Below are 27,113 nucleotides of genomic sequence, written 5' to 3' on the forward strand. Positions count from 1 at the left end.
TTGTCTACTGGATAGATTAGGTTGATAACCCAACAGGGCTGTCCCGCTCCCCAATCGTTGTCTCAGACTCCAACCAGATATTCCAAACCTTCTGAAACTTTTGAGGGCAACCCCGGATGGAATATGCTTCTTTGTACAGTGGTATTGCAAGGTTAACTAATGATTTCCATGCACTCAGGGTGAGGGTCGCTGTAGGGGCCCTCCACCGAAGCACAACAAGTTTCCTCGCATAGTAGAGTAGCAGCCCCAGCAATGTGCGGACTGCCCGCGAGGGAACCAAAGCATCCACCAACCCCAGCAGACATATCTCCGCCGTCTGAGGTATAGGGATCGTTGTCAGCTCAGTAATAAAAGAGAGTATGCTTGACCAATAACGTTGAACCACGGGGCAAGCCCAAATCATATGAATGTACCCCGCCAAATCCGCTCCACAGCGCCAGCACTGTGACGAATAGTCAGGGTAAATCCTATGAAGTCTACATGGGGTGTAATACAATTTATGCAGTATTTTAAATTGAATTAGCCGATCTCTTGAGGAAATCAAATGTCTAAAGGGGGAGTCCCAAATGTCCTCCCAGTCCTCCCCATCCAATCCCGGCAGCTCCTCCACCCAGAATTCCCTAAGTTTTTCCAATCCACTATGAACCGAAGGCTGCAAGGCCTTATATATCATGAACAGTGGTTTAAGCAGCGACTCCTGACGTAGAAGCGTCTCCATACTAGACTGGTATAAGGTCAGGGGCGAACCACCAAACTGAGTCCCAAACGCATGACGAAGCTGCAGGAATCGGAAGAAGTACACATTGGGCAAATTAAACCTAGATTTAAGCTGGTCAAATGTCAGCAATGCACCATTCTCACAAACGTGGTGTAGACACCGAACGCCCCTTGACGCCCACACAATCGGATCCGGAATAGAGTAGAATTCAGGTAGGGAGGGATTGAGCCACAATGGAGTATTAGGAGAGAGCACTCGGGGCCCAGTCAGCCGGTGGCCACACACCCCAGACCACGCCCTCAGCACCGTCCTCATCGAGACTGTGAGAGGATGCGGAGCTCGGGGGCCCCTAAATAAAACGTTCCGCAGTGCTTCGAATGAGCCCACAATGGAGGCCTCCAAGGCAACAGCTGCGTTGGTGGCATCCGAGGTAAGCCAGCCGTGGGCATGCGTGAGCATCGCTGCTATAAAGTAGAGAAAAAAATTAGGGCACGCTAGGCCCCCCTGCGTCCAAGGTCTCTGTAGTATGGACAAGTGGAATCGGGGAGGCGTGGTGCCCCACAAGAAACTGGAAATGTGTGAGTCCAGTCGCCGAAAAAGAATTTTGGGTATCCACGTTGGAGAATGGCGCATTACATATAGGAGAAGGGGAAGCAATTTCATTTTAATTAAATTAATTCGACCTATTAACGTAAGGGGGAGGTTGGCCCACACTTTGAGCCTATTCTGTGTGGTTTGTAGGATGGGAAGAAGATTAAGTTTACAAAAATCCTGTACCCTGGGAGAAATTATGACACCAAGATACTTAATTTGTCCCGCCCACTGTAGCGGAAGGGAGGGGTCAGCCAGCCTCCCAGCATCTGGGTCCACTGGCAGGATCTGGGGCGTGTCCCAGTTAACCCTCAGGCCCGACACATCCGCAAAGCGCGATAAAAGCTCCAACGCAGCCCGGAGGGACGGGCCGGGATCCCGGAGGAAGAGAATAATATCATCAGCGTACAGTGCAAACTAACGTGATTCCTAAATCTGTTAGCAGTATGTTGCAATGTAATTTTAAAGATGATGTGGGTTCAGTTTGGCAGGGATTATCAGATCCTGCTCCCAGTGGCAATTATATTGATTCTGGTACAAATATTATCGCTAGAATCCCTGCTAATGTCTCTCAAAAAAACACGACCCCTCCCTTGGCTTTTTAACCCTCTCAGTCAGTAATAGGTGAAGCCTTTTTCAAAGAAGCCATGCCATGTGAGATTTCACCTTTGTGCTTTCACCTGGCTAGCTCGGTCAAGGAAAAAATATGAGGGGAGAATTTTTCAATATTCTGTCCTCATTACCTTCATCTAAATAATTTCTGTCAAAATCTGACAGAAAAGCTGAGGATGGCACAGAGAAGGAAGGGCAGGAGCAGGGCTATCCCCAAAACTTTTCAAAATTGGCTGCAGGCGTTTTGCATTTACGCAGTAGTTCTACAAGGGTGTTTTCCTGAGAAATGCTCAGGCTTATTTCAGCACTTAGAAATAATAGCAGAAGCCTTTCGACATTTTGGCGGCACAGCTTGGTTCACATACGATGAGAATTTCAGACAAAATGTGTCTGTGTACCCCTCGTTATGCTGGATATCTAAATATGTAAGTTTATGGCTGAACCTTAGGTTACCATAAAAGCCTCAACTTACCCCAAGAATAATATCTAGCCCACAGAACTCTTTTCGTAAAGGATTCTGTTTTGCCGTCAATAAAGGGCAATGCAAGTTCCTATCCAATTGCAGATATAAACATGAGTGTTCTTACTGTAATGTAAACCATTCCGCTGGCAGATGCTTTTGTAAAGCATCAGTCACAGCCGAAGCATGTTCTTGGGAAAAGCCAAGACCCCAGTGAACCTCACAAAAATGCTGCCATGGTTAGATCACTACCCAGATCGCAAGATGATGGATCTTGTAACCGCTTGCCAACCACCTCACGCCGATATAGGTCAGCAGAAGGGCTCATTCAGGCAGAATCACATACCTGTGCATTGCCCTTTAAGAGGTGGCCAGCGGGCATGCGCTTGTGGCAAGCTCCGTGAGTCGGGTCCCGCGGAATCGATCACTGCGGGGATACCCGTGATCGCCTCACGGGGAGGAAGAACGGGGAGATGCTAATGTAAACAAGCATTGCCCGTTCTGCCGAGGGACAGTGTCACTGATCTCTGCTCCCTATGATCGGAGCAGAGATCAGTGACGTGTCATATACAGCCACGCCCCCCTCAAAGTTAGAAACACGCCCCTAGGACACACTTAACCCCTTCACTGCCAGTGTCATTTACACAGGAATCAGTGCATTTGTATAGCACTGATTGCTGTATAAATGACAGTGGCCCCAAAAAAATTCAATAATGTCCGATGTATCCCCCATAATGTCATAGTCATGATAAAAAATAATATATATATATATATATATATATATATATACATTTACATTAATAAAAATTTCATAAAACTATCCCCTATTTTGTAAATGCTATAACTTTTGCGCAAACCAATCAATAATAGCTTATTGCAATTTGTGTTTACCAAAAATATGTAGAAGAATATTTATTGGCCTAAACTGAGGATTTTTTTTATATATATTTTTGGGGGATATTTATTATAGCAAAAAGTAAAAAAAAAAAAAAAAAAAAGTGTTTTTTTTCAAAATTGTCGCTCTTTGTTTGTTTATAAAAAAAAAATAAAAACCGCCAAGGTGATCAAATGCCACCAAAAGAAAGCTCTATTTGTGGGAAAAAAAGGACGTCAACTTTGTTTGGGAGTCACGTCGCACGACCTCGTAATTGTCAGTTAAAGTGACGCAGTGCCAAATCGCAAAAATTGCTCTGGTCAGGAAGGGGTTAAATCCTAGTGGCTTCAAGGAAGTTTTTTTTATTGGTTCCTTCTGTAAAGGCTGTTCTATGGTCAGAAAGCTACGTTCTATTTAGGTGTACCCTAATATTTTTAAAGAGAAACTTAATGAAGGAAGAATAGCTGGCCCATTCCTTTCCCCCACCTTTCACAAACTTCTGGCTCTCCCCCTTAGGCATAGTTCCCAAAAAAGAGCCAGGAAGCTTCCGACTCATTCAACGCCTCTCCTATCCAGCAGATAATTCACTTAATGATGAGGTCACGGACATTGAAGCCTCAGTTTCTTATGCATCATTCGATGAATCCCTCTCTTTATTAAGGCACGTTGGTAGATTTCCATTGCTAGCAAAAGCTGACATCAAATCAACCTTCTAATCACTACCAGTGCACCCAGCAAGGTTTCAATTCTCTGGGGTTTTCATTTTCAAGGCCGGTTTTATTTTGATAAATCATGCTTTCATTTTGAGGCTCTCTACATTTTTAAATTGGGTATTATCAGAAAGTTACCCTGCAGGGGTTTCCCTTCATTACTTATTTTTTTGTTTTTTTTTTGTTTGCAGGCCCATCTGACTCTACTATATGTCAGGAATCTCTTCACAAATTTATTAATATTTGCAGTACCTTTGGTGTGCCACTTGCGCAGGATAAAACCATTTTTCAACAACCACTATTGAATTTTTAGGCATCACAATTGACTGAATTTAGATCGCCAATTGAGAAGCTACAAAGAATAACAACGATAATGTCAGTCTTTGTGTCTAAACAAAGTATTCTTAAAGTGGGAGTAACCCTGCTGATTTTTTTATTTATTTTTTCCTGACCTGCATGGGAAAAGGCATAATGAGCTAGTATGCAACGCATACTAGCTCATTATGAAATACCTTAGAACGAGGCCCCAATATCTCCAACGATCCACGCCGAGGGAGCTGATATATTCCCTCAGCGTGTCTTACGCGTATGGCGGCTACGGCGCTGCGAGTGGCCGAAGCCACAATATCGTCACTCCCGCACATGCAAGATTTCTTTCCGGCAAAGTCCAGCCATAAATCCCGTGTGCATGCACCACTGCAGTCAGCGGCGCATTGCAAGGGGAATATCTCCTAAATCATACAGGTTTAGGAGATTTTTTTTTTTAACCTACAGGCAAGCCTTATTATAGGCTTACCTGTAGGTAAAAGTTAAAAAAAAAAAAAAAAAAAAAAAAAAAAACAAACAGTATACAACCGCTTTAAAAGAGGTCCAATCAATCTTGGGTGTTTTTTGCTTTTTGCAGCCAGAATCTTTTCTAGGTGATCCGCTCTAACCACTAAAGGCTTAAAGAACCCTTTCTCGCATATTCCCATCTCTAGAAGCATTAAGGAAGACTTAAGCCTCATACTAGGGGCGCAATGGATCGTCACTGATCCATGATCCGAACGGGTCACCCTGTTTGGATCGGCACACGCCATGATCGCTCCGCGGTCTCGGCCTTAGGAAAGGCCGCATCTTCGGCCTAGTTCCGGAGTGGCGGTCATTTTGGTGCACCAGTTGGAGTTTACAATATGATCGCTCCGTAAAATGACGGAGCAATCACTTGTAAACAAACCGGCGTCATGATGACGCCGGTTCCTCTCTCCCCTTTGTGTACAGATCTGTACAGTGGAGGGGAGAGATCGGTTGGCAGCAGAACTGTGGGCTGGATCTGTAGTGCCCACAGTGCTGCTCTGTGACAATTGTAGTCACAGCCATCCCTCCATACTCTGCAATACCCAGCCATACTCTGCCATACCCTGCCAATACTCCTTCAATACCCTGCCAATACTTTGCCATACCCTGCCAATATTCTGCCAATACTTTGCCATACCCTGCCAATATTCTGCCAATACCCTGCCATACCCTGGCAATATTCTGCCATACTCTGCCAATATCTGCCAATACCTGCCATACCCTGCAATACTCGGTAATACCCAGCCATACTTGGCGATACCCAGCCGTCCCCAGCCATGCTCAGCCAATATTACAGTGGGGAGATGACGTAGATATTATTTGAATTTTCACAGGTTTTTGCATATTCAATTATTATTTGCTGATCCGAAAATGATCCGATCCATGACTCTGATCTGAGGAATGATCCGATCCGTGAGTTTTTTGATCCGTTGCACCCCTAATACACACGCAAACTGTTTGGCGATTTTTGTCTCCAGATTTACCAAAATCATTTAGTGCAAGGGCCGGCCTGATTCCATACAAATTGAAACTCCTAAGGTTCGACCTCATATTATATAGTTTTGGTATATCTGAAGACAAAATCAGCAGAAAAACTGATGGTGTGTTTGTATGGGGCTTTAGAGGTTTGGGATACTTTTTTAGGCAACTGTAATGGGACAATCATTTGGCAAAATGATTTTACAGAAGATTTTCAGTTAAAAAAAAGTTTACGGATGCCTCTTGTTTTGGAGCATATCTAGACGGCCAATGATGTGCATCTGAGAGGCACCCAAATTGGATGCAGCCAGACATCTTGCATAACGTAGTACTCCTTGAGTTATTCCCGGGAATATTAGCAGTAGTGGTCTGGAAAGATAAGTTTAAAAACCAGCGAGTAATTGTGCATATGGACAACAAAGGTGTATCCTTTGTCATTAACATGTTATCATCAAAGTCTGAATTGGTCATTAAAATGCTCCATTTCCTAGTGTTACACTGTATGAGATTTAATATCTGGTTAAAGGCTAAGCATATTGCTAGAATACATAATAACATAGCTCATGCCTTATCTTGTTTACAGTTCAGGAAATTCTGGGAACTGGCTCCATTGGCAGATCCACTTGTTGCTCCTTGCCCAGAATTCCTCTGGGACCGATCTCTTCTAATCTCAAGAACTCTGTTTCACAAAATACTTGGCTAGAATATCTTCATTCATGGTCAAGATGGTCTTTTTGCTCTGATATGCATATAGATGTTATGGAAGTCAATTTCTATGTCACTTTATCGTTTGTGTCATGTTTAAGCCAAGCAAAACTCAGCCTGGCCTTAGCGAGTAAGGTATTGGCAGGTGTTTTTCTTTCTTAAATTTGCAAATCTTCCACCCCTGACCTCTTTCTTTCAGGTCAGCCAGGTCCTCAAAGGATTTAGGAAATATCGCCCTCCGCTGGATTCCAGTCACCCTATTTCTGTTACACTATTAGTGAAACTACTCACTGTACTTGAGGTTGTTTTTAACTGTTTGAGCTTTTACTATTCAGAGCTGCCTTTACAGTAGCCTTTTTGGGGCACTGAGAATTGGGGAATTTACAGCTCACAATAGATTGGCTACTTTCTTTCTTCGTATCTCACTGGAGAGAGATTGCCTAAATTGGTTCATTTGTAGGTTTAAAATGTATTGTCTGGGTAAAGGTTACTGCATCACTTTAGGCAAGTCTTTAAATTCTATAGTTCAGTGGTCATCAACCCTGTCCTCAGGGCCCACTAACAGGCCAGGTTTGGAAGATAACTGAAACACATCACAGGTGATATCATTTGTTGCTCTGTGATTGCAGCATTCTAGTCTGCATCTCCCCAAGGTAATACATAAAACCTGGCCTGTTAGTGGGCCCTGAGGACAGGGTTGATAACCATTGCTACAGTTTGTCCTGTTATGTTGGTAGATACTGGTCTGCCAGGCCTTTATCTAACAACTAATTTTTCATTCATCAGGATCTATGACCTTTAACGAGATACCAGTTTTTGGCAGTCCTCTTCTTGTTTGAAGCTCCTTAACCTTTCTGTTTTTCAATTTTCTTCACATTCCTTTAGGATAGAGGCTGCCACCACTGCCAGTTCTTTTGGTTGTTCGCTAGATAATCCTAAATGAGTGGGTCATTGGGTCAGTGATAGATATATAATAGATGTTCGGCCTGATCTATTATGCAACATTCTTTTTTCAGACTCATCCACATGCAGAATGCGGATAGTGGGTCACTCCTACGTTTACTGGGCTTGGAAGCGAGCTGAAACAAGGACTTATTCAAGCAATTTAGGTCTGAATGTTAATGATTATCATTTTCTGTCATTAGGGGTTTAAAATGTGAAAACCTTAGGGATCACTTGATTCATTTTGTCCAGCATTTGGCCTTTTCCTAATTTCTAGGTTATTCACGCTGTGGCGAATGATATAGGGAGGATTAAGACATGGGAGCTACTCTGCGAGATCAAGAGAGACATTTTTATCTATTAAACTCCTGTTCGGCGATTCTATTTTAGCCATTTCGGAAATGGTTCCAAGGCATATTTGGTCTCCTTCAAGTAACCTGTTCTATGTAGATAAAATCTGGAGATGCCTTAATAGGACTATCCATAACTTTCTGGTCTCTTTGGGTGGAGTGTCATTTTGCCATAATGATCCCAAAGGTTTTTTGCCTGGTCTGTTTAGAAGTGACTTGGTACATTTATCAGACATTGGCTTAGACCTATTCAATATGGGCTTGCAAAGTTTAATCGAAAAAGCCAGTGTTGGGGGGGATCAACCAGCAGATTTCGGATTGGCAGGGATTAGTCGCCCAGCATTGTCTGGATGGACATCGTGTCTTGAATTTTGTTATGAGTTGTTGTATAGCCAGGATGGCTTCATATTTCATTAATATGTATTGTCATCAGCTTACCTCTTGAATAACACTGTGGCCAATGTTAATTTTTGCCAAACAAATACATATTTGAAACTTATTGGTTGGCATATTGTCTCTTTATTTGGTTTCCAATAACCCCTTTCTGCTAGCCCATGCTCGCTACCCCAACATTGCACTTTGTTACTTGTTACTCTAGTATACGAATTCAGAGTCACTTATTCAAGTTCTACTCAACCTTTGTACTCCTAAATCTTTAACTTTAAACCTACTTTCACACTGGGGCACTGGGTGCACCGGCGGTAAAGCGGCGCTATAATTTTTTAGCGGCACTTTGCCTTCTCTTTTGAGGAGGTTTTCGGCTGATAGCGGGGCGCTTTTGACCTCCCCCACTAGTAGCCGAAAAATTGTTAAAACCACCCGTAAAGTGCCACTGCAGGGGCGCTTTGCTGGTGCTTCGGCGGTGCTTTAGGAGTGGTGTATACACCGCTCCTACAGCGCTGCAAAGATGCAGCATGTAGGACTTTTTTTTGCTACCCTGCCAGAGCACCTCTCCAGTGTGAAAGCCCATGTGCTTCCACATTGGAGTGAGAGGAGAGGCTCTTTCAAGGTGCTTTGCAGGCGCTATTGTTAGTGTTATAGCGCCTGTAAAGTGCCTCAGTGTGAAAGTAGCCTAAGGCACAAATACGGCACTGTAAAAAGGGAGCTAGAGTACATTATGGTAAACTAAAGGCCAACTGAAGGGGTGGGAAGGAAGGGCTAGAATACTCAGCTGGAGTAATTTGAATATAAAATACTTTGTAAATGTACACTTTAAGTACTTACCATGTGATTTCCCTTGGATTTACACCACTTAATTTTCGTCTTGCGCAGTTAATTTTCTGAGCAGGATACCAACCCTGTGATTCTGTGTTTATGTCCTTGCGCCACTCTCCTTCTTTCTTCATCTGCTTTGTCTCAAGATTCTGAGTAGAAACAAATACAAATAGAGTGTATATTTTAAAAATTATAACATTTTACCACTTAAGCTTTGGAAGATTTTACCCCTTTGTGACTAGAGCATTTCTTGCTATTCAGCACTGTGTGCTAATTTAACTGGCAATTGTGCAACACTGTACACAAATGTAATTTGTATATTCATCTTTTTCACTCAAATAGAGCTTTCTTTTTGCGGTATTCGATTGCCACAGTTTATTTTTTTATTTTTTACTATATACAAAAAAATATATAAAAAAAAATTGGATTTGTAAAACAGCTTACCTGTAAAATCCTTTTTCTTGGAGTACATCATAGGACACAGAGTCTCAAGTAATTACTCAAGTAATTACTTCAGCTGTTGACACTGGTATAACCAATACAGGAAGTTGACTCCCCTATATAACCCCTCCTCCTTCCAGGAGTACCTCAGTTTTTGTAGCCAAGCAATATAAGTAATATACTCTCACCCCAATATACTCTCACTCTCACAGAGGGGCGGGAGCTCTGTGTCCTATGATGTACTCCAAGAAAAGTATTTTACAGGTAAGCTGTTTTAAAAATCCTATTTTCTTTATTGTACATCATAGGACACAGAGTCAAGTAATTATTTGGTGGGATGTCCCATAGCAATGCTACTTGAGGGGAGGGAGACACAACCCGTAGGGTAATCCCCACACCTGAGGACTTATACTGCTGCCTGCAGCACACTGCGCCCGAAGTTGATATCCACATTCCATCTTACATCTACTTGATAAAATTTTGCAAATGTATGTACTGAAGACCAAGTTGCGGCCTTGCAGATCTGAGACATGGAGGCCTGGTGATGCACTGCCCAAGAAGCACCAACCGCTCTGGTGGAGTGCGCCTTAACTTGAAAAGGGGGAATCTTTCCCTTTAAACCATAAGTTTGAATTATAACTTGCTGAATCCACTTGGAGATAGTGGATTTTGACGCTGCCTGTCCCTTCTTAGGACCCTATGGCAGAATGAATAAGATGACAGTGTTATGAATCTGAGCAGTTTTCTTCAAATAGATTTTCACTGATCTCACTACATCAAGACAATGTAGAGATTTTTCTTCCCTGGAACCTGGTCTGGGAAAAAAACGAAGGCAGGACAATATCTTCATTCAGATGTAAGCCTGAAACTACCTTTGGCAAAAAGCCTGGACGAGGGTGCAACACCACTCTGCCCTCATGAATAACGAAATATGGCTCTTTACAAGAAAGAGCAGCCAATTCTGACACCCTCCTTGCTGACGATATAGCAACTAAAAATACCAGCTTCCTTGTCAAAAGGACTAAAGGAATATACTGTAATGGATCAAATGGCTGTTTTTGTAACACCGACAAAACTAGATTCAAATCCCAAGGGCTTAAAGGAGATCTAACTGGCGGATTTATCCGCAGCACTCCTTGCATGAAACCCTGAAGTAAAGAATGCGTAGCAAGCGGTCTTTGAAACAAAATTGATAAGGCTGAGACTTGACCCTTAATAGTACTCAGGGCCAGATTCATTTCTACGCCTAACTGTAGAAATGCAAGAATTCTGCCTATATCTCCGAGGGTGCCAACCCTTGGATTCACACCAGAAAACATAAGCTTTCCAGACTCTATAATATATAGCTCTAGAAGCTGACTTCCTAGCATTAATCAAAGTAGAGATAACTGACCTGGAAAGCCCACGTTTCTTCAGAATGTGGGTCTCAATAGCCAAGCCATTAAATTGAGCGTTTGTAAAGTAGGATGGAATATAAGCCCCTGCGATAGCAGGTCTGGCCTTAGTGGAAGGGGCCAAGGACCCTCCACTGTCATCTTTACGATCTCCGTGAACCATGACCTTCTGGGCCATGCTGGTGCTATCAGAATTACCGACTTTCTTTCCAGCTTGATCCTGGAAAGAAGCCGAGGCAGCAACCGGATCAGGGGAAAAGCATAGATCAGTGAGAACTGATCCCAGGGGGTCACCAACGCATCTGTTCCGTACGCGAGTGGGTCCCTTGTCCTGGACACAAAGTTGACTAGCTTTGTGTTGAATCTAGACGCTAGAAGGTCTACATCCGGAGTCCCCCATTTTTGGCAAACAGCTCAAAACACTTCAGGATGAAGAGACCATTCCCCCCGGGAATAGCTGCTGGCGACTTAGATAGTCCGCCTGCCAATTTTCTACTCCCGGAATGAAAACTGCCAATAGGCAGGGGACATTCTCTTCCGCCCAAGTTAGAATCTGGTTCACCTCTCTCTCTGAGCTGAGAGACCTTTGGTGCCCCCTTGGTGATTGATATATGCCACGGCTGTGGCATTGTCAGATTGAATCCTGACAGGAAAATCCTTTAACCTGGAGGTCCAGGTCTTTAGGTCCAGATATACTGCCTGAATTTCTAGGATGTTGATGGGTAAGGTACCTTCGGTTCCCGACCATCGTCCCTGCACAGTCGTTTTCTCTAGTACTGCTCCCCAGCCTGAAATTCTGGCATCCGTTGTCACTACCTTCCAGATAATTGTTCTGAAGGTTTTTCCCTTCATCAAGTTCCGGGATAGTAACCACCAAATGAGGCTCTGGGACACTCTTGGGGACAGCCGCATTGGCAAGTCCAAAGTTTGATTTGTCTTGTTCCAAGCAGACAGGATATTGCTTTGAAACAGTCTCGAATGGAATTGGGCATAGGGAACTGCTTTGAATGAAGCTACCATCTCCACTAGCAATCTCATGCAAAGGTGAATCGAAGGATTTTTTTCTTGACCTGATCATCCTCACTAGCTCCTGTATGGAGCTGATCTTTGCCGGAGGCAAGAACACCCTCTTCTGGGCTGTATCTGTGATCATGCCTAGATACTCCAGCCTCTTTAGTGGCTTCAAGGAGGACTTTTTTAGGTTGAGAATCCAACCCAAACTTTCCAGGTAACTGCTTGAAACGGCTACACCCCGTCTTAAGTGAGCCGGTCAATTAACAATAGATCGTCTAAGTAAGCCAGGACAGTTATGCCCTGTGCTCTTAACCTGGCTAGAGGTGGGGCAAGTACCTTTGTGAATACCCGAGGTGCTGTAGCAAGGCCGAAGGGCAAGGCTACAAACTGAAAATGCTTCTTTTCTACCTCGAAACGCAGAAACCTCTGGTGAGGAGGGAATATAGGGACATGCAGATATGCATCTCTGATGTTGATGGATGCCAGAAGTTCCCCTCCTTGTAGGATAGATACGACTGACTTGATTGACTCCATGCCAAAGGAGCGGATCCTCAGGAACTGATTTAGATTCCGTAGATCTAGAATTGGTCTGATATCTCCATTCGGCTTTGGCACCGTAAATAGGTTTGAGTAAAAATCCAAACCCTGCTCTTCTTTGGGAATCTGCATGATCCCCCCTTGAGCCAATAATCGGTCCAACGCTTGCAACAGGGATTGCCTTTTGGCTGGATCCCTCTGAACGTTTGATCTGAGAAAACGGGCCGGTGGAAACTCTCGAAATTCTAGCTTGTATCCTAGAGATATAGTGGAGAGGGTCCATCTGTCCTGAATTTCCCTCTGCCAGATCTGAGAACTTCAGAAGTATTCCCCTCACCTTGGTGAGGGGAGATGCCTCTTCATGATGAGGCCTTGGTATTCCGCTTTGCAGACTTGCGGCCCCAGGTCCCCCTCTGTGCCTGGGTCTGACCCTGAGATCTTCCCGTGGGGTCCGACGGCAAAGGCCGTCGCCCCTGCCTAGAGGAGGATGCCATTGGCGCTAGGGAAAAAATCTGTTTAAACGAAGGATGTTTATATTCTCTTTTGACTGGTAAAAGAGTACTCTTTCCGCTGGAAATAGTCTGAATGTATTTATCCAAGCTATCTCCAAAAAGGTGTTCTCCCTTAAAGGGGAACCCAGTTAGAAGATGTTTACAAGGCGTTTCAGCTGACCAACCCTTTAACCAAAGGGTCCTTCGCATGTGTACAAGTGCCAGACATGATGCCTGGTGAATAGAGAGTCCTTTATAGCATCTATGGCAAAGCATAATGCTTTAGGTAGCTCGGCCAACTCCTGAGCTTATTGTGCAGGGAGCTCTTTGAGGGCATCTGTAAACTGGTCCTTTAACCACTACAGATCCGCGCTATTGCCAAATGACGGCATCAGCGCGGACCTACATTTCCGGGACTACGTCTATTGACGTCGTCCCGGATACGAGCGGCCTGCGCGCCCCCTGAGGGGCGCGCGCGGCGCGCTCTGTGATCGGCGAGTCCGTGAGACTCGCCTGATCACCGATCCGTGCAAGGGGTCGATCCCGACCCCTTATCACGTGATCAGCTGTCAGCCAATGACAGCTGATCATGTGATAGAACGGAGCCGGTAATCGGCTATTATTCCTCCTCGCGCTGTCAGCGCGAGGAGAAAAAAAAAAAGCCGATCACCGGCGGCCGTGATCGGGACATCAGTCCCGATCACGGCCATCAATACAAGGGACCACCTGCCAGTGCCCACCTGCCTCCCGCAGTGCCATCCTGAAGTAAAATAAAACGCAAAAGTAAGTGCCCCCCGTCAGTGCCCACAGTGCCACCCCACAGTGCCACCCACAGTGCCACCCAATCTGCCTCAAAGGTGCTGCACCCCAGTGCCGCCCATCAGTGCCCAGCAGTGCCGCCCATCAGTGCCCAGCAGTGCCGCCCATCAGTGCCACCTATCAGAGCCACCTATCAGTGCCACCTATCAGTGCCCATCAGTCCCATCTATCTGTGGTACCTATCAGTGCCCATCCGTGCCACCCATCTGTGCCACTCATCCATGCCATCTTATGTGCCCATCTTTGCCCATCAGTGCCGCCTTATCTGTGCCCATCGGTGCCGCCTTATCTGTGCCTATTAGTGCCGCCTTAACTATGCCTATCAGTGCCCACCAGTGCAGCCCATCAGTGCCCACCAATGCAGCCCATCAGTGCCCACCAATGCAGCCCATCAGTGCCCACCAATGCAGCCATCAGTGCCGCCTAATCAGCGCACTTCAATGAAGGAGAAAAATGACCCGTTTGCAAAATTTTATAACAAACTATTAAAACATGATTTTTTTTTTTTTTTTTTGCATCTTTTTTTGTTTGTTTAGCAAAAAATAAAACTCCGAGCTGTAACTAAATACCACCAAAAGAAAGCTCTATTTGTGGGAAAAAAATGATAAAAATTTCATTTGGGTACAGTGTTGTATGCCCGCGCAATTGTCATTCAAAGTGCATCAGCGCTGAAAGCTGAAAATTGGTCTGGGACTGAGGGGGGTTTAAGTGCCCAGTAAGCAAGTGGTTAAGGACTGACAAATGCCTATGGCTGCTATTGCAGGCTGAGTTACGAAAAGAGGTTTCTAACAGACCTTTCAACTTTTTATTTGTTGGATCCTTAAGCATATGTGCATTGTCCACTGGACAAGTTACATTTTTATTCACATTGGAAATTGCAGCGTCTACTGCTGGAATCTTCCACCTTTTAGTGAATTTTTCCTCCATAGGATAGAGATTAGAGAATCTTTTAGGAGGGGAGAAATGCTTATCCAGATGATCCCATTCAGAATAAATAAGCTTTTCAAGTAATGTGTGTACTGGAAACGCATGTAAAGGCTGAAAAGGTTTTAAGGATCCTAAAGAGGATACCGGACCTTCAGCTGATTCCGTTAGGGGTAACATGAAATTAGAGCAAACCATCTCTGTAAGGCTCTGTACTTCAGTTTGTGAAGGTGAATTTCCAAGTACTGTTTACTCTGCAGAGGAATAACTGGCTTGTTTTTCTTCCCCATCATCTGTGGGAAAGCTACCATAACTGTATATATAGTAATGTAATATAGAGTAATATATAAAAATAAAAATAAAAAAAACGACGCCAAACTCCTCCTAAAGGAGGAGAGGGGGAGGAAAGCGAGGTTTTGTCAGCATGTTGCTAAACTCTGCAGAGTTTTAATGATTATGGGAACCTTTCCCCTTAGCTGCTAAGCAGCTGATAACCATTCAGCCTGCTAATTCCCTTAGGAAAGTAAGAACCCCCTCTGCTGGACAACACACATAGTGAGACAGCGCTGTTCTATGGCATTAAGGCATATAAAGGTTTTCTCTTTTTTTTTTTTTTTTTTTACCTTATCCTCGCTGAAGGATATTGCTGAAACAGCAGATCCAAACTTCACCCATCACGGCGGGCTGCGTTAACACATGCTCAAAGACTGGGGCCCTTTTAAAAGGGGTTCTGCTCCTTTGGGCCTTGTATAGCACCCCTCAGGACAGCTTTAGGAAATGTAGCAAGACCAAAAAGCATCCTGGTTCCTAGGGTTCAGCTCTCAAAGAGAAGCATTACAGGCAAAACTTTGTTCTTGCATCGAGGTCCAGGTAAAACCATGGCCTCAGTGGCAAGGATGGATCTGATTGTGGAGGTTTCTTTAAATCCAGCTTGGATCCCTCCTGGAGCTCCTTAGAGCACATCTTCACTCGTGACCAACACCTTTAGACACTGGCGAAAAAACTGAGGTACTCCTGGAAGGAGGAGGGATTATATAGGGGAGTCAACTTCCTGCATTGGTTATACCAGTGGCAACACCTGAAGGTAGGCCTATAACCCACCAAGTAATTACTTGAGACTCTGTGTCCTATGATGTACGATAAAGAAAAAAACACAAACAAAATATTTTCTACTTTCTGTATCCAATAAAACATTTTGAAAATCAAATGTCTTCATAAATTTAGGCCAAAGTGTATTCTGCCACATATCTTTGGTAAAGAAAAAAAAATCACAATAAGTGTATATTGATTGGTTTGTGTGAAAGTTATAAAGTCTACAAACGATGGCATATATACTGGAATTTACACGGCTATGACAATATACTGGTAATGTTGGTGATCCGCAACTTTTATGTGACTGTGATAGTGTTGCAGGCAATTTGGCGCTAGCTAATGCTGGCTGGGAGGTACACTAAATGACTGACATCAATAGTGACACTAATACAGTGTTCAGTGCTAATACTATACACTGTCACTGTACTAATGACAACGGCTGGGAAGGGTTTAACATCTAAGGGCAATTAAAAGGTTAAAGTGATTGTAAACGATCATCTTGTAAAACAGCTTATTCAGTTTGAAAGAGATGAAAGGCAAAACATTTTTATAATGCTATAAAAAAAAGTTATAAATATTTTTTTTGTTTTCCCTTTTTATAAGTGATCACATTCCCTCTGCTCTCAGCTGCATAAGAGCTGGGGGGAGGAGAATTAGCAGCAAAATTAGCTTCCTGGTGAATAGCTGTGCAGCGGGAGTGTGTCAGGACAAGTCTGATAATTGGAGAAGAGCACATTGAGTCCCCAGCTTAGCTAGAGAACTGGCCACGGTGTGCTCTCCTGCTTAGTGTGGTCGGTGTTTAATAGGAAAGCAAAGGGATTGGCAAGAACACGAGGGATTTCACACAAATGAAGCAATACAAATAGAACAGGATACTTTATCATACAAGTGCATGGTACAGCAGGCACATGTCGGGAATATGAAGCGTCGGGGTAACAAACGCTTTAACAGTGTGCCTAACAGTGTGATAATGTATGCTCTGTTTTAACTTACTGTCTGTTTTTTTCTACCTGCTTTTCCCAGAAGGAAGCCTCTTCTAAAGAAAGCCCACAAACAGTTTGCTGAAGTCTAACAGAGAAAGGGCATGGATTACTGGAACCATGTCCTGTGGTCTGATCAGACCAAGATAACCTTATTTGGTTCAGATGGTGTAAAATGTGTGTGGTGGCAACCAGGTGAGGAGTACAAAGACAAGTGTGTCTTGCCTACAGTCAAGCATGGTGGTGGGAGTGTCATGGCCGGGGGCTGCATAAGTGCTGCCAGCACTGGGGAGCTACAGTTCATTGAGGGAACCATGAATGCCAAAATGTACTGTGACACTGAAGCAACCTGTAAAGCTCTGGTGAATATTGACATTTTGTGCCCATCTTGGAAATTTTCCCTTAGGGGTGTACTCACTAATTTTTATTGCCAGCGATTTAGACATTAATGGCTGTGCGTTGAGTTATTTTGAGGGAACAGCAAATGTACACTCTGTTTTACAAGCTGTACACTTGCTACTTTGCATTGTAGCAAAGTGTCATGTTTTTTTCACATGTAAAGGTATAATAAAATATTTACAAAAGCGTGAGGGGTGTACTCACTTTTGCAAGATACTGTATAAATCATGTGGGTATGTATATATTTATTTATGGTCAGTAAAAATTCATTCTATACTTTTTTTTTTTTTTTTTTTATGTGCTTACACCTCTGCATTTTTGGTCCCTATTACTATGACATATTCATTTGTTGCACTGCAATGTAATATTATCCACAATGTTCTATTATTTTTCATTAGATACTTCCTTATGGGAATCCTGCCCTAACAACCGTCTGCTTTTATGGGCTGTTCTTGCCTATGACTTCCCAGGAATAGACATAGCCACTGCCCCCCTGGTATTTGGATGGATGCTGCTGCAAGTCTTTTAATCTTTTGGCTATTACCATTTATATATTACCATTTATATACTGAACAGTATTGTAAGTAAGAGATAGAGTGTTTTGTCACCCATATTTGTGATACTTGTGGTAACAGTTGTATGTTTACCTCTAGATTTCTCCTCAGTCCAACCTGATTTACATACACCCCTGATTAAAGGATGAGATCCTGAAACACGTTGGGTGCTTGTAGGGACTAGCACTGGATAAATCACTGTTCAACCACATGTTGTCATGTATTGACAGTGTACAGTACTGTTCTTGTATACCTTGTTTTTACTGTTAAAATTTCATGTTTCATGGGGGGCGTGGCTAACCGCCGAGCTTGATGGACGCCTGAATCCTCAGCTCCTGCACCGACCGGATTACACAGCGGATCCATCGCCGATCAAAACGCTTTTTGTGACCCCTGACCACAGGGGGTGACTACCGCAAGCCTCAGCAATGTCCCAAACTAACCGCAAGCGGAAGGAATACAGGCCGCCGAAGAAGATGACAGATTACTTCAATCAGCCGTCTGATACCGGAATCCAAGATGGCGCCCGCGGCCCTGATCGAAATTCATCTGCTTACACTGATCTCCCTGATGCTGACGAACAAACAATACCCAGTCCGCAGCACTCTCCTGAATCCTCCACACAATCTACTCCCTCATCGGCCAGCAACAGCCCTGCAAAAGCGCGGATGCGACTGGATTCGGCGGGGCCTAATCCTGAGGTAAGCCCTGCATCCATTATGCTATCACCTCAGCCCTCAGCTATTGCGGCCTTCCCCACCTCTGACCAGCCTGTCCTGGACACTACCATGAAGGAGATGCTGATCTCCTTGCAATCCTCCATCCACACAGAGATTGCATCCATGTTCACCAAATTTTCCTCTCATGTGCTGCATTTAGACCAAAAACTCCGTGTTGAAAATCATATGGGTGACCTGACTCACACTGTTAATGACTTAGTGGATGCCCAAGATCATACACATGATGAACAACAATGGTTGAAATATAAAATGGCGGACCTTGAAGACCGCTCTCGACGTAACAACGTCAAGATCAGGGGTATCCCTGAATCGGTCATGCCTCATGACCTCAATTCTTACGCCAGAAAAATGATTTCCACTATCTTACCAGACTTGTCACCCATGGAGACCATCATAGATCGCATACACCGCATCCCCAAACCACCACACCTTGCAGCAACCGTTCCCAGAGATGTCTTGATGCGGGTCCATTTCTTTCACGCTAAAGACCAACTACTATTCAAGACCAGACACTTGAACAAGCTACCCGAACCATTTACTGACTTGCAGTTATTTGCAGATCTGTCCCAGCACACTAGACAAATGCGCAGACAGCTGGTCACCATTACTAAGCCGCTGTTTAATCACAAAATTCCCTATCAGTGGGGATTCCCGACTAAACTCATCGTCACCAGAAATGGAACGAAACATATCATTACGTCTGTTCCTGAAGGCCTAAAACGCCTGCAACAATGGGAAATCTTCCCGGAAGAGCCTACCCCCATGTCTAATACTCGCAGGGGACCTTCTCAACCCCTATATGCAAAACATCCCCCCAATGCTCGTTGAAGCCACTGTCCAGGCGATGATCACTCTCTTATAATGTACCTGCTCCGGTCGGTGCCATGCTCGTGTTGTGTTCACCACAAACTTTTACCCCACTTACTTGATACAGCCTAGTGGTTAAGGCTGTCCTAAGCTATAACTTCTACCACTTGTTCTACTGTTTTTGTTTACAGTTACCACAGTATTCTGTTATAATCTCTTCTTTCCACCCATTTCTTCCCCGGCTTTCCACCGTCTTGAGAAATCTACCTGCAATATCCTCAGGAACTCGCAACCAGGATCCTTTTGCCATTTTCCAGAGACTTCCACATACCGTGAGTACTACTTACTACTCTCACACCTAACACTCAAACCTGCTATCCATTATGCCGAAATTTCTTTCACTTAATACAAAAGGACTTAATCATCCGGCGAAAAGATCTTCCATGTGGAGGACCGCTACTCAATCCAAATGTGACATCATCTGTCTACAGGAGACACACTTCAAAAAAGTGGGTGAACCTCGCTGCACTAATCGCCGATTCCCCCACATTTTTAAGTCGTCAGGTCCAGAAAAACGCAATGGGGTTATGATAGCGATTAAAGATACCATTTCCTTCACCTTACACAACAGCATAGCAGACGAAGATGGGAGATTCATAGCACTAGATTGCAACATTGACAAGACCAGATACACTATTGTAAATGTCTACTCCCCTAACACTGGACAAATCAAATTCCTATCTAAATTGATGAAAAAACTTGAAGCATTTCGACAGGGTTGTTTAATTATCTGTGGAGACTTTAATATAGTACCAGACAATTCGATAGACACTTCCTCACGATCCTCCAGACGTCCTTCTCCAATGACCTCCTTCATCAGAAACAACAACCTTTACGACATCTGGAGATGCCACCATACCACAGAGAGAGACTACTCCTTTTTTTCTCATAGACACAACTGCTACACGAGGATTGACTATTTTCTTGTCGATAAATGGTCTTTGACCAAATCTACTGAATCGAGCATCGGTACAATCACATGGTCCGATCACTCTCCAATAACTCTTAATGTCTCTGACTGTCCAAATTCTACACGTCCTGCAGTTTGGAGAGCGGGTGCAGGCGTTATTCTTTCCCCAGAATATTCTTCATATATACGCACTCAGCTTGATGAATTTTTTCGGATAAATGCTGGCTCAGTTTCCAGCAACACTGTCCTCTGGAATGCCCATAAAGCATTCGTCAGGGGAATCATTATACAACTCTCTGCAAGAGAGAAGAGGAGGAGATCACAGCGTCTAGACACCATTGTAGCCAAGATACATTCGCTTGATGTTCAAAACCAAACCAATCCAGACCCCAAACTAAAAGACCAATTGGTTCTCCTTCGGCAGGAACTTAGAAACGTACTTTTAGAAACACACACTAAGACCTACACGAAACTAAAGGCACACTACTACACTACAGGCAATAAAGCAGGGAAAGCACTAGCGCTCCAGATTAAGGGCCGATACATTAAATCCAAAATTCACCACCTCTTCCACCCCACATCTAAACAGAAACGCTTAGATCCGCAAGCTATTGCTGATGCGTTTAGTCATTATTACCAAACACTGTACAACTTGAAAGAGGACTCTAATACACACCAACCCTCCCTTGCAGACATTAATACATTCCTGCAAACAATTGACGTACCAATACTATCACAACACCAATTGGAGAATCTAAATTTACCCTTTACTAATTTAGAGGTACAAAACATAATCTCAGCTTTACCTGCCAATAAATCTCCAGGGCCTGATGGCTTAACAAATGAATACTACAAAAAATGTAGTGCTACCTTGGCTCCTTACCTTTCTCAGGTATGTAATGATGCTGCCTCCTCCTCTTCTCTCCCAGATGAAATGCTTAGAGCTTTAATAATCACGCTGCCGAAGCCGGGGAAAGAACCCGACACGCCGCAAAACTTTCGCCCGATCTCTCTCCTAAATATAGACACCAAAATATTTGCTAAACTTATAGCCAATCGACTGATCACAATTATGCCTAATCTGATCCACCCGGATCAATCGGGTTTTACAAAAGGTAGGCAAACGTATGATGCCTCGAGGAGGCTTATAAACATAATACACCATGCTCAGACCACCAGAACGCCTTCTCTGCTCCTATCCTTGGATGCAGAGAAGGCGTTCGACAGAGTCCATTGGGATTACCTTAAAGCTACACTTCACAAATTTGGATTCCATGGCCGTATATTTTCGGCCATTATGGCTTTATACTCCTCTCCATCTGCACAAGTTTACACAGACGGTATTGTCTCTCGGTCATTTCCAATTACTAATGGCACCCGCCAGGGATGCCCCTTATCCCCTCTCATTTTTAATTTAATTATGGAACCCCTAGCAGCACACATCAGGAAATGTACCACCATAACTGGCTTCAAAATAGGTCACCTTGAACATAAAATAAATCTGTTCGCAGATGACGTCATAATGATGATTACCAATCCCGTGACTTCCCTGGCTTCGGTACAGCGTGTTCTAACTAACTTTAGTTCGGTTTCATACTATAAGGTCAATGAATCCAAATCTCATATTTTAGACCTAGGCCTTGACGCTATTACGAGTTCCATTCTACGTAACAAATATGCTTTTCCATGGGCCGAAGATGGTATACCATACTTAGGTATCGTGCTCACCAAATCCATTTCTAGGTTATTTCAATTTAACTATATAGCCACCAAACAAATGCTAATCAAAGAATTATCCAAACTGTCTCGCTTTGAACTCTCATGGTCAGGCAGACTAGCGGCCTTTAAAATGCTCCTGCTACCCAAATTACTATATGTATTTCGCACCCTTCCTATCCCTTTATTCAAATCTTACCTTACATCTTTGCAATCTCTTTTGGCCAACTACGTATGGCAAGGCAAAAAACCGAGAAGCAACCACTCTAAGCTTATCAAACATAAACATGCTGGAGGCATGGGTTATACTGATATTCGGGATTACTACCGAGCTACTATCCTTTCCCAATTGCAGGAATGGACTAATCCCCCCCACACCACATTATGGGGTGATATTGAAAATCACTCCACTCCGGGCCCTGATCTCATCAGCTGGCTACATAGTTCATTAGCCTCTACACCGAACTTACGCCTATATTCACCCACCATACAGGCATCAATCTTTGCATGGAAAAGTTTAATCAATAATAAGTGGGTGTCATTTCCCATGAAAGAATTATTGAAACCCTTCCGCACTCTTCAGATCATATCCCCTGATTTGCACCTTCCCACCTGGCTCTCGTCACGCACATCAAATACGGCTGGACTTAGATCCCTCATTGAACATAAAACTTTCTCTGAGATCCAATCCATGTACGGGGCACCAAATTCAGATTTCCTCACGTTTCATAGTTTGCGTTCATGTCTACACAAGTACACTTACATAGAAGGGAACTTACCTACCAAACTGTGGAATTTCTATTTCTCCCATAACTCCACGACTAGAGGCATATCACTTATCTACCCCTTGCTCCAGGAGAAAAATGTATTTTATAAATCTAAACCCTTCATAGATTGGGAATCAGACTTACACATACAATTTTCGGATGAGCAATGGCAACAGGCACTAAAGTCTGTCCACAAGGCTACCCGGTGCACGGCCTATGGGAACTAACTACTAAAATCACACTTAGATGGTACTTAACCCCTCATAGGTTAGCTAAATTCCACACCTCAGCCACCCCACTATGCTGGCGTAATTGCAATCATACAGGGACCTTGATCCATATCCTCTGGCACTGTCCTAACATACGACCCCTATGGTCGGAGGTCACACGACTTATCCACGAAATCAGTCATGTTACTCTTTCCCTATCACCGCAACTGGCCATACTCAATATCATACCAGAAGCTATCCCCCACATCTTTCGCACGGTTATCACCCACATTCTACTAGCTACAAGGCTACTTCTAGCTAGAAATTGGAAATCACCCATTGTACCCACTATCAACGACGTCATCACGCTGGTTCACTCACACTCTACATATGAAATTCTTGGTTCAAGAGGCCTAGCCTCATACGCTAAAACTCGGGACAAATGGATCCCATGGCACAGATGGTATAAAGCTAAGTTAGATTGAACATGCACTTGTTGACTTATATCCTTTACTGCTATTGTTCCTGTAACAGAAGGAATACTCATCATACAACTTTAATCTCAAGACCTTATCCCTACCTAGTTTCCCCTCCCTTCCCTCCCCCCCCATTCTACCCTGCTTACTTCCTACTACCCTTACTTCCTTTAGTACTTGGTACTACATCAAACCTTTCATTTCATTTCCTGTTTTACGCTAATTGATTTTTCTTTTTTTTTTATGTACCAAGTCTACTGTTAACAACGGCTTTTCTATTGTTAATATGTTATATTTGTAATCGATGGAAATGTACTTTTTGATTATCATTGTTATCCTTTATGAAACTCAATAAAAATCTATTTGAAAAAAAAAAAAAAATTTCATGTTTCATCAGCCATAACATCCTTTTAACCATTGTTCTCAATAAAATGCGTACTGAGACTAACAATAGATTCATGTATGTTGATATACTATAAGCCTAAAAGGTTCTGTACTTGGGAATCATTGTCCCTTTTTTCTTGGAAACATATTGGGATCAGTTGGAATTCAAAAGTGCAATCAAAGTTCATCACAGTACTCCAAACAATGTACATCCAGTGAATATAAAGTGCTTGCTGTGCTGTTAACCTCGTTTTTCTCAGCACTGTGATGAACTGTGAATGCACTTTTGATTTGTGACTAATATAATAGAGCAGGGGTGCCCAACCAGTGGCCCGCGGAGCCTTCTGATGTGGCCCACGACCGCCTGCTTTGGGATAGCAGGTTCTCCCAAGCACTGATCATGGGTTGCCGACCCACAATCCCAGAGCATCAGTGTTTTAAATGAAGCCAGCGGTAGAGGAAGCAAGCGGCTGCAGAGGGAGCAGAGCCGCATTTGCCGATGTTTCCTGTATAGTGACGGCTCCTGTCCCAAGAGGAGTGATACCAAATGCACTCTGCCTGGGACAGCAACAGCCGGAGATACCTGAATGGAAGACTGTTATTAAAGGTATGTTTATTACTAAAAGCAGTGTATATATGGGCATATCTATTCTGCAGTGGTTACTGGGCTGCTTTCAAACTGATCCGCAGGTGCAGTGCATTGCACCTTTGGGTTACCTGCATAGACTTCTGTTATTATTGGCTCGTTTGTTGCACTTTCAGAAAGTGCACCACACCTGCAGGACATAATAGACATCAATGGCAAAGTGCAGCTAACCTGCAGGAAAGCCACAGGTGCACTGTACTGCACCCACAGTGCAGGTAAACTGCCGCACATCAGTGTGAAAGCAGCCATAGGCCCCTTTCACATGATCGGTTCAACCCGCACGGACCCTCCATTCACCTCTATGGACAGACTTGTGTCCATTTGCACCCACCTACCTCCAATCCGATCCACAAAAAAAAAAAAAAAAACAGAAGGAGATCCCCTTCCATCTGGTTGGATCAATAGGGGGGTCCACAGAGTAGAGTGGGCTATGTCCATGTCCGTTATGCATATACAGCGTGGACACGGCTCAGTCTTTTGTCCGCTCCACTTATTGTGGCCCGAGACCAGTTACCAAGTAGCTTAAGTGGCCCTCGCTCTTCAAAAGGTTGGGCACCCCTGTAATAGAGTAAAGCTGGCCATACATTTTACAATTTTCTTGTTCAATTTCCTTTAGATTTACCTTCAACTATATAGTGCAAGGACCTGCAAATGAATGCATACTAATTTTAAAGTGTTTAGGTTTGACCTCATATTAGATGGTTGTGGTAAATCTAAAGGAAAATTGTATAATGTATGGCCAGCCTAAGGCAATTTGAGAAGTGGTATCATTAAAGTGGTTGTAAAGTCAGAAGGTTTTTTATCCTAATGCATTCTATGCATTAAGATAAAAAGCCTTCTATGTGCAGCAGCCATCCCAATAACACCTCCTAGTACTTAACTGAGCCCCAGCGATGTCCATGAGTTCCTCGGCCATCTGGAACTCTACTCCTGATTGTCTGAGACACAGCAGTGGCACCCTTGGCTCCTGCTGCTGTCAAAGTCAGTTAGCCAATCAGGAGAGAGAGGGGGCAGAAACGGGGCTCCGTGTCTGAATGGAGGGTGCTGTGACTCAGCCCAGGTGCCCCCATAGCAAGCTGCTTGCTGTGGGGGCACTCGACAGGAGGAAGGGGCCAGGAGAGCCAAAGAGGGACCTGAGAAGAGGAGGATCTGGGCTGCCCTGCTCAAAACCACTAAACAGAGCAGGTAAGTATAACATGTATGTTATTTTAAGAGGGAAAAAAAAAAGACTTTACAATCACTTTTATAGTAGTTGTATATTTGGTCTGAACACTGCACATAATAATAGTCATTGCTTAACCACTTGCTTACTGGCCACTTAAACCCCCTCCTGCCCAGACCAATTTTCAGCTTTCAGCGCTGATGCACTTTGAATGACAATTGCGCGGTCATACAACACTGTACCCAAATGAAATTTTTATCATTTTTTTCCCATAAATAGAGCTTTCTTTTGGTGGTATTTAATTACAGCTGGGAGTTTTATTTTTTGCTAAATAAACAAAAAAAGATGCAAAAAAAAATAAAAAATAAAAAATCATGTTTAATAGTTTGTTATAAAATTTTGCAAACAGGTATTTTTTTCTCCTTCACTGAAGTGCGCTGATGAGGCGCACTGATAGGCTGCACTGGTGGGCACTGATAGGCATAGTTAAGGCGACACTAATAGGCACAGATAAGGTGGCACCGATAGGCACAGATAAGGCAGTACTGATGGGCACAGATAAGGCGGCACTGATGGGCACAGATAAGATGGCATGGAGGGTGGCATCTATTAAGGTACCGCTGATAGATGGGACTGATGGGCACTGATAGGTGGCACTGCTGGGTACTGATGGGCGGCACTGATGGGCACTGGTAGATGACACTGATGGGCACGGATATGTGGCACTGGGGTGCAGCACCGTTGTTGAGGCAGATTGTGGGTGGCACTGTGGGCACTGCTGGGTGGCACTTATTTATTCCTGAGGGGGGCAGGTGGGCACTGGTAAGCTGGCCGTGATCGGGACTGATGTCCCGATCACGGCTGCCGGTGATCGGCTCTTTTTTTTTCTCCTCGTGCTATCAGCGCGAGGAGGAATAATAGCCGATTACCGGCTCTGTTGTATCACATGATCAGCTGTCATTGGCTGACAGCTGATCACGTGGTAAGGGGTCGGGATCGACCCCTTGCTCGGATCCGTGATCAGGCGAGTCTCATAGACTCGCCGATCACAGAGCGCGCAGGGGGCGCGCAGGCCGCTCGTGCATGGGACGTCGTCAATAGACATAGTCCCGGCAAAGGAGGTCCGCGCTGTAGCCGTCATTTGGCTATAGCGCGGATCTCTAGTGGTTAATGGATGTACAGCACATATAGATTCAAAGTGTTTTATGTATTTATTTATAGAGAAATTAATTTATCTATTTATTTATATAAAGTTTTGCACAAAACATTTATGATTTTGCAGCTGTACCATATAATAGAAAACAGCATCTAGAAGCACAGTGTTTATTGATTATTCCTTTAGAAAAATGGTTCATCCACAGCTAATATTACATAAATAAAGTTTGGTGTTCTAAATCGCCTACTGACCTCTTATAATTGTTAGGGACTTAGTAGCAATATCTTCATGCCATAGTTATTAGGTCTAATATTTGTCACTGAGTTTTGAGAGGTCATTCCCCATCTCGGGGTGTCCTCACTCTGCTCACATGTATCCTCCATGACAGAAATGTAACTAAACAAAATGTATCTTTGTAAAATCCATAATGATTGTTGGACATT

General features: G+C 43.8%; 1 protein-coding gene across 3 annotated transcripts in view; it reads right to left on the reverse strand.

The window, feature by feature from the left end:
• The window catches only part of PRKDC (protein kinase, DNA-activated, catalytic subunit), a 794,135-nt gene that overhangs the window by 19,897 nt on the left and 747,125 nt on the right, over positions 1 to 27,113 (reverse strand). For all 3 annotated transcript variants that reach the window (XM_077492661.1, XM_077492662.1, XM_077492660.1), the window contains exon 85: positions 9,002 to 9,141. In XM_077492661.1, the coding sequence (XP_077348787.1) occupies positions 9,002 to 9,141 (140 nt within the window). The remainder of the gene's footprint in view (positions 1 to 9,001; positions 9,142 to 27,113) is intronic.

The sequence above is a fragment of the Lithobates pipiens genome, unplaced genomic scaffold (assembly GCF_037356315.1).
Source record: "Lithobates pipiens isolate NorthernLeopardFrog02 unplaced genomic scaffold, aLitPip1_a1.2 Scaffold_19, whole genome shotgun sequence".
Taxonomy (NCBI): domain Eukaryota; kingdom Metazoa; phylum Chordata; class Amphibia; order Anura; family Ranidae; genus Lithobates; species Lithobates pipiens.